Raw genomic sequence first — 8520 nt, 5'->3', positions numbered from 1 at the left:
TCTGACACTCACACACACACACACTAACACACCCTCCCACCACACACACACACACACACACGCCCTCCCACCACACACGCCCTGATCCAGTGCTACAGTAAGACCACCACAGAAGCCCAAATAAACAAATGCATGCTTACAGTCAATCTTCCTTGTTTTTCTCTCGTTCTCACACACACACACACACACACACACACACACACACTGTCTGTCTCACATACTAAGACATATACACACAAACAGTGACACAAATTGGCGTAATGAGAGATGTTGATGGCTGCATGGTGCTGTCCCAGCTGCCTGGCGTGGCTTCCCCTCTGGGTCAGTGTTGTGTTTTAGGAGTCCCTGGAGCTGGGGAGGATCCCCACTGAGGATCAAGCTTGTGTGTGTTTGGTGTGTTTGATCTCTGGGGGTCTGGTGTGTGGGGAGTAACAGAGTTGCTCTTTGTCTTTTTGATCTTGCAGTACGACTGGTTCTTTACTGACGACAGCTCGGAGGAACCTGTGGTGGGTATTGGCACTGTCGCCATGTCATGAAGCTCTCTCCTTTTCAACCTTCATCATCCTCCCTTCCCTCACACTCCTCTGCTCATGGTCTTGTGTCCTGTCCACTCAACTCTGCCTACTTCCTAAAAGTGTGGATCACTCACATCTCCTTTTCTCTCGAGACTGATTCAATCTCATAGTTCTTTCATCTTCCCAATGTCTTTGTCTTTAATTCCCTTTACCTTAGTATTTAGTTTAGCTTGGGCTCTCTCCTATGTTGTCCTGTGCCACTATGTTGGTGCTCCCTTTTGTTCCCTATTGTTCTCCCTTTAACCATCCTCTCTCTCTCTTTATCCCTCCCTCTCTCTCCCCTGTAGACGACGGTACGGCAGGAGAATGCCGTTGAGTCCCAGCCCGTGCCCAACATCAACCACCTGCTGACGAACATCGGCAGGACGGGCCCCTCTCCCGGGGACGTCTCAGGTAACGTGTGCCCAGGAATAGAGCCTCCCTCTGGGGCAGAGCCCTCACTCCCTCCCCCCTCTCTTTCTCTCTTCCTGGGTAAGCGGGCTTTGGGCTCTGGTTAGTGGAGTTGGACTATTGTGAGGCTGGGGGCCACATGCAGAGGAATGTGAGTAGAGGATGCCGTCTCAGAGCTGCTAGTGTTCTGCCATGCTGCTTCACCATGAGTTCAGCACAACCTGCTGTGGCTTTGATCATATTGTGTCTGTAAAGCTGATGTCAGATTTTGCTTTTTTTATATAATGCAAACTATTTCAAATGCTATTTCAAGCTAATTTGTTACAACACACTGACTACAGTATGCTCCTCATTTGGAAATAGTTTGCCTTGTTTGGGAGAACTATTTTATTTGGTGTTTTTGTCTATTGTTTTGCTAGTATTCAATTTTCTTCTGGCTTTTTATACCTTGAGTTCTCAGTGGTATTTTTTCAGTCTCTCTCTTTTTTTCTCTCTTTCTCTTCCTTTTTCTCTGTCTTTATCTTTTGTTCGCTCAAGTGTTTTTCCTCTGTTCTCCACATCTGCTGGGCTGTGTGTCTTTCTGTCTGTCTGTCTGTGTGTCTGTGTAATTTGGTCAACTCTTCTGTTGCCACTAACACAGCATGTTATCTTATCCCAACCAAGCACAAACAACAACAACAACAACAACAACAAGCACCACCACACAAAAGCAACCCCATCAAGCCAATCCTGTGATCCTTCTGTCTCTAGCGCCCCTCTGTCGCGTCTCCTAGTGGCATTCCCAGACTCACACATACTGATCTTGACACAGGACAAGTGGGAGGCGTCTACCACACCATGATGTCACTGATGGACTCTATAATGTCAGTGATGGACAGCTGGAACTGTCGGAAGAAGGAAGACTGCTGTCCGCACTGTAGCTGCCTGGTCTGCCGCAACCCTCGCTTCCTCTGAGGAGGGGCCTTGGCGAGCCAGCCAGGATGTGAGAAAAAGAGAGAGAGAGAGAGAGCAACAGAAATGATAGAGGAAAACAAATGCGATGCGAAGGCTGGCAAGCAGAAGCCAGACGTGAGGAGAGGAGAGGAGAGGAGAGGAGGAGACAGGCACAGCCCAAAAGCGTGACACACGGGCGGGTCACGTGGGTAACTCTTGGAGAGAGGCGTGGGTGTCTGTGCTGGTGTGTCTGGTGTGCATTGTGTTTCTTTTGCCTTGTCTGTGGCTGCCCCAGAGCAGTGCTACTGTCTGAAAGACTCTCTCCGATGTCTCTGCTTCCCTCTCTGAAGCCCGCACGAGAGGACAGATAGCATGGTATGGTCTTCAACAACAACTGACAAAACAAAACACAAAATCTTTTTTTTTTTTGCACCCAAAGAAACACCACCTCATGTTTGTGCGCTCGCAGACTTCACCATCCTCTCACTTTCAAAAGGGGTGTTTGTAGGGGGGCTTGGCTTGACTTTGCTAAAGAAAAACAAAGACAAAGCAAATAGAAATGTATGCTAAAATTGCAAGCTTTGCCCTTGGAGACCTCAGAAACTGCTGCAGTGGACGGATCTGTCCTGAGATTGACTGCTTTTTGTCGTCACTGGCGTTTCTTTTCTCTCCTGTAGCTGTTTGTCTTCAGCTCTTAGCTAGCCCCTCTTTGACCCCCCCCTGTCATGTCTGGCCTTGGTTTGTTCCATGACCACTTTTTTCCGTCCACACTTGAGCCATCAGTGGATGCAGCACCCAATCACAACGTCATCCCTCATCTCTATTCCTTCATTTATACCTCACCATCTTAGACGCACACACACACGCACACACTCCTCACACAGTTCTCTTCCGCATGTTAAGGTCACGTGGAAGTCCAGTTTTACAGTGTTCAGTAATAAGTATTCAGTCTTCAAAATACAGTAACAACATTACATGTCATTGACTAACCATAATCAGCGTCTTAACAATGATAGCTAGCCTACCCTATCATTGGACATTAAAGATGGACACGGCCATGATAGCATCATGCTGATCTAAACATTCCCCACACGACCGCTTCATCTCAGAGCTTGTGGAAGAGAAGAACCGGCTCAGACCGCATGACCTTCCTCACTGTCTCCACGTATTCCCACCCTCATCATCCTCTGTCGTTGTGTGACATTCGTTTGTTGGTACGTTTGTTCATTCGTTTGTTCATTCGTCTGTTCGTTCGTTCGTTCGTTCGTTCGTTTGTTCGCCTGCCTTCTCTTGTCTCCTCCTCATCAAAGTATCAAAGTTGCACTCAGCATCCCCTTGAGAATGGGTTAGGCTTCCACTGGGTTAGACCGCCATCCCACCCACATGGTGATGGTGTTGAGCTGATGGTTTGGCAGAGGTGTCCCGTCAGCGCTTTACCATTGCGTCATTACTGAAGAGGGTTTTTGTGTAAGCCCTGTGTTGCTGGTGCTGGCTAAACAGCACCCCCTGCTGTTGGATCTGAGTGTAACACAGAGATCACCACACACATCATCCCCATCATATCTGCATGAGCGTGTCTTGCTCTCTGTCTAGCTGTTGTTGTGACGTGCACCTGTCATCCGAGTCTATCCTGTCCTGTCATCTCCCACTTTCTCCGTGTTTCACTTCGTGTTCATTCACCTGTCATGCTCAGTTGTGTCTTTTCATGGTGATTGGCTGGATCTGACATTTCCTGTGGTTCTCTTTCTCTTTCATGCTCTCTCTCTATCTCTCTCTCTACCTCACTCTCTCTCTACCCCTCTCTCTCTCTCTACCCCTTTCTCTCTACCCTTCTCTCTCTCTCTACCCTTTCTCTTTCCAGTCACACATCAGTTTGTTGATTTTTTTCCCCTCAAGCCTTTCAACAGATCTGACATTTTGTCTCTTCTCTCCCCTCACAGATTCACCCACTAGTGACTCCACTAAATCCAAGGTGAGTTTTTGCAGCCTCCAATTCCTCCCTGCTCTCCTCTCCTCCCTCCTCCTCTCCTCTCCTCTTCTCTCTGGCTGTGTGGCCAAGGCTGAGGTAGGTGTAGTTCAGCTCCATCTGGTGCCCATCTACACCCTCATGCTTCCCACGTAGGGCTTGTGCTCTGTAGCCAGAGACAAGCGTTAACGGTAGTGAGTTACAACATCAACAAAAAAAAAGGCAAATCAATGAAGTTCTTACTGATGGACGAATCGGTCCTTTAATCCCTGAAAACTCCTGTGAATTTGATTTTTTTTTTGGATGTGTCATTTCCATGCCTGTGACACTCTGATTGTGTTGTGGCATGTGGCAGAGAGGTTGTGCTTCATCGTCACCAGTATGCGCTCTCTCTCATCCAGCTCCCTCATTGGCTGAATGTGAACAGTGCGTTCCAATCATGCGGTCCTGCTTTTAAAACATGTCACTGCTTCTGCTAGTACTGCTGCTGTTCAGGCTGCCTCCATGAGTGGCTGTCATGCAGTAGACTTTATTGCTTTATTGGGTACTGCTGTCATGAGGCCTTACCAATCGGTACCAGGTACCAAGGAGTCCATGATGGTGTTTTATGGTTTGGAGGCGCTTGGCGTTGGATAACTGACACTAATATATGTGGTATTTGGAATCCTTTACTATCTGAAACTGGGAACTGAAGACTCTTTGATATACTGTAAGGGAATGTAAGGGTTATTAAACATCATGGATTTGTTTAGATATAAAAATTCTGTTCTCGAAAGAAAACAATCTGCTTCATGTTGTATGTTTTCACTGTAATCAGTTTATTTTTGCTCCTTTATTTTTCCAATGAAATGCAATTTACTAAGTTTGAAAGAGCTCATCAGTCGTTTCAATGTATATTGAAACTGTTCAGTGTATGAAATGCAAGATGGGTGCTTGCTATGCGTAGTCCAGTAGAAGCTACCAGGGCTTTATAAATTATTTTGCGAAAGCGTTGCCTTTCCTTCTCATAATGTATAAGAACAACGTGATTGCCCCATGTCACTTGTTAATGAATGTATCTTTTTGTCTCTCCCTTTCTCTCTTAAAATTCACATCCTATTTTGCCTCTCTTCTCTGTCATTTCTTCATGCTTGTACTCTCTCTCTCTCTCTCTCTTTTTCTTTCTGTCTGTCTATCTGTCTGTTTCTCTGTCCGTCCGTCTGCAGCAGAACTCCTGGGCCTACGGGAAGGAGCAGTGCAGCCGCGAGCTGCTGGTCTCCTCAATCTTTGCTGCAGCCAGCCGCAAACGAAAGAAGCTCAAGGAGAAGCAGCAGCCTAGCAGCTCTGACGACGACCTGGACTCGGTCTTCATTCTCCAGGACCCCGCGCTGTCTGAGGAAGGTTCCCCGGCCCCCCAGGCCAAGAGCCCCATGCTTGGGGGGCTGGAGAAGAGGGAGAACGGGAAAGCCACGGAGTCCGTGTCCACGACCACCACGGCCAAGAGCCGTAAGGAGCACCGCAACTCCTTCTTCCTGCGGGAGAAGCGTGTGATCTCGACCTCGGCTCCCCCGTCTCAAGCCTCGTCGTGCCCCTCGCCGTCCCCGTCGCCCTCCCCGATCCTCCGCACCCCGGCGCTCGCCCTCCCCAAGTCCTCGCTGTCGGACGGCCCGTCCTCGTCGCAGCTGGACGAGCCCACGTCCGACCTGGGCACCATGAGCTCGGGGGCGTCGGTCCCTCGCGGGCGGACTCGCCGCTGGCTCTCGGCCTCGGCGGGCGGGCTTGACCCCTCGCTCCTCGGCGTCGGAGGAGGGCCCCCCGGGTCAGCGGCCGGCGCCGAGGTCAGCTCCATCACCTCCGACTACTCCACCACCTCCTCCAACACCTTCCTGACGGCCGGCGAGTCCAGCCTGCTGAGCCCCGAGGTGGGGTCGGTGGGGGGCAGCCGCGGTGGGGAGGAGGCTGACGACGAGCGCAGCGAGCTCATCAGCGAGGGCCGGCCCGCCGAGACGGACAGCGACAGCGACTTTCCAGTCTTCCCCAACACCGGACCGACGCCACCACCAACGGCAGGAGCGTTGCCGTTCTCCCCCACACCTGAGGTCAGCTCTCAGCAGCCCGTCCAATCGGCTGCCGGCGCTCCCAACTCCACCCCCACCGGCCGCCCTTCCCTGCCCTCCCATAGGCTGATTGAGTGCGACACCCTCTCCAGGAGGCGGTCCCTGCGGCAGAAGACGGACAGTGATTCGTCCGTGGACGGACTGGGCGTCGGCAACAGCGGAGGCGCGGTAGCGGGGAGCAGCTTAGCGGGAAGAGGAACCAAGTCCTCGTCGTTGACGTCGTCGTCAGGGAAGCGGCTGTCGCGCATGCTGGAGGTGATGAAGAAGGGTCGCTCCACGGGCAGCCTGAGCTCCTCGTCCCGCAGCGAGTCGGAGCGCAACACCACCGGCGCCACCACCACCCCAAACGCCAACACAGCGACCAACACCACCCCCTCTTCCTCCTCGTCTTCCTCCTCGGCCAATCCCGGCGCCTCCGAGTCAGCCTGGCGAATCCGCTTCACCGAGCGCTTCAGGCTCCGGTTGCGCGGCTCGGCCGACGACGTCCTGGGAGCCGCCTCTTCCTCCTCCTCCTCCTCTTCATCTCAACCACGTCAACAGCAGCAGCAGCAGCAGCCGCAGCAGCAGCAGCGTAGTCGATCCCCGGACCCCCCGCGCCGCTCGGGACGCTTCCGCAACCGAGGCCTCCGGCGACGCCACACCATGGGCGGCCAGCGAGACTTCGCCCAGCTGCAGGCCATGCACGACTGGAGCGAGCAGGGCGGGGGGGACCGCGGCGCCGAGCTGACCGCCATCGACCGCCTGCAGCCCAAGTGCAGCTCGCAGGACTTCTCCATCCAGGACTGGATCGCCCGCGAGAGGGACGGACGCGGCAGCGGAGAGGGCCCCGCTGACCTGCAGACGACCCCTGTCGACCCCTCCTCCACCTCCTCCTCCACCTCCACCTCCTCCGCCACCACCATCACCACCGCGCAGGAGCCGGGAGAGCAGGTGAACGGCGGAGGGCCGCAGGCCAAGAACAAAGCAGGGCTCTGTGGAGGAGGTGACGCTCACCCACACAAACTCTCTGGAGCACAGGTGGTGCGCTCACGCTTCTACCAGTATCTGTGACATGGGCGTACCGTACGTGTGTGTGTGTGTATGTTAATACATCTGTATGTATGTATGTATGTATGTATGTATATGTGTGTGTACCATAGTATGTTTGAGAATGAGCAAAAAAAAAACATGTACAGTTACGTATGTAGATAAGCTAAAGTTACTGCACAATAGATTTTTTTATAAAATATATATGACTATATAAATATTATATAAAACTGTACATACATCTATCTGTGTATAGGATTATGAGGAAAGCAACTGGATTATTGTGTTTTGTGTATCCTTGCCTGGAATGTTCTCATACTGGAACTGACACGAAACGAGGACCTCTCTCCTTCACACCAACCCCAGTAATATGGAAAGCCAGCGCTGGTGTGTTTGTGGCATGTGTACGTCTGTGTGTGTGTGTGTGTGTGTTTGTGTGGAGAAGGTACACTGACTGGGAGGGCATAAGTACACACACACACACACACACACACACACATCAAAACACAACACATCAAAGCAGTGAATGGCGAGAGCTGAAATGATCGAGCATGAGATTATTACTGAAGATTGTTTTTTTACTTTTTAAAAAGAAAAGATGTAATTCTTTCAGAGAGAGGCCTCTTTTCTCTTACGAAACAATGCTCAGATTCTTCCTATGGTTACCTTGAAGAATGTATGCGCTTTCTGGGTATGCTGACTAACGCATCGTTGCTCGTTACAAATTGTCATGTAAACAAAAGCAAAAATGTAAATATCTTTCTGTGTACTTGAAATGTGTGTGGTTTTTTTTGTTTGTTTGATTTTGTTTTGTTTGTTTTTTAAAGATGTCCTGGTCGAGGGATGTATTCTGAGCTAAGCGCTGTAGGAAGGTCCTTTTTATTATTATTGTTTTTTACAGCGCACAAAAAGGCCAGATGCCAAGTTGGATCCCGCCAGAAGGAAAGTGACATTATTTTCAACACATCTGCACAACCTCGTGCTTCGAACGACAAACGGTAAACGGTACCTGACTTTCTGCACACGTCCCTCTTGGGACAAATAGTGTGAGCAAGTCACCACGATGACAAGAAATTGTGATTTGTCACACTACAATGGAATAAAAAGACAAAGGAAAAAGTGCCTCTTGTGACTGGATTCTTGGGACTGTTTAGGTGCCATGCTATGATTTTTTTTTAAGTATATATTTTTTATTTTTTTTCCTCTTTTGCTTTTTTTTTATTTTAGAAGATGTATTGTGACTAAATTTTATTGAAAACTCATTAAAATAATGTTACAGATTTCAAATCAAGCAGCCGTGCGGTCTGGTCTTGTCTCTTTTTTGCCTGGGCGTGCATTACACCTGAACACATGCAGGTGTTGTTCACCTAAATTATGTCTGGTTTGTTTGCCGGAGTGTTTGTAGAAGTAGTACCCGCTCTATGACAGTAAATATGGTAAATATATTTGGCGGATAAAACAAGGCATCTAAGGGCATCATCTTGGGCTTTCCTCATAGCACTGAGAGGAAGCAAATGTTCACAACAGACATGAT

General features: G+C 50.1%; 1 protein-coding gene across 2 annotated transcripts in view; it reads left to right on the top strand.

Annotated features, from left to right (window-relative positions):
* Window positions 1–8272, top strand: part of LOC134065764 (rho GTPase-activating protein 21-like) — a 115407-nt gene extending 107135 nt beyond the window's left edge. For both annotated transcript variants that reach the window (XM_062520834.1, XM_062520833.1), the window contains 4 exons: window positions 465–506; window positions 863–968; window positions 3839–3870; window positions 5070–8272. In XM_062520834.1, the coding sequence (XP_062376818.1) occupies window positions 465–506; window positions 863–968; window positions 3839–3870; window positions 5070–7010 (2121 nt within the window). In that variant the 3' untranslated portion in view covers window positions 7011–8272. The remainder of the gene's footprint in view (window positions 1–464; window positions 507–862; window positions 969–3838; window positions 3871–5069) is intronic.
* The last annotated feature ends 248 nt before the right edge of the window (window positions 8273–8520 follow it).

The sequence above is a fragment of the Sardina pilchardus genome, chromosome 19 (assembly GCF_963854185.1).
Source record: "Sardina pilchardus chromosome 19, fSarPil1.1, whole genome shotgun sequence".
Classification (NCBI taxonomy): Eukaryota; Metazoa; Chordata; class Actinopteri; order Clupeiformes; family Clupeidae; genus Sardina; species Sardina pilchardus.
Note: the sequence above shows the minus strand (reverse complement) of the source record. Positions and strands in the feature narration are given on the sequence as shown.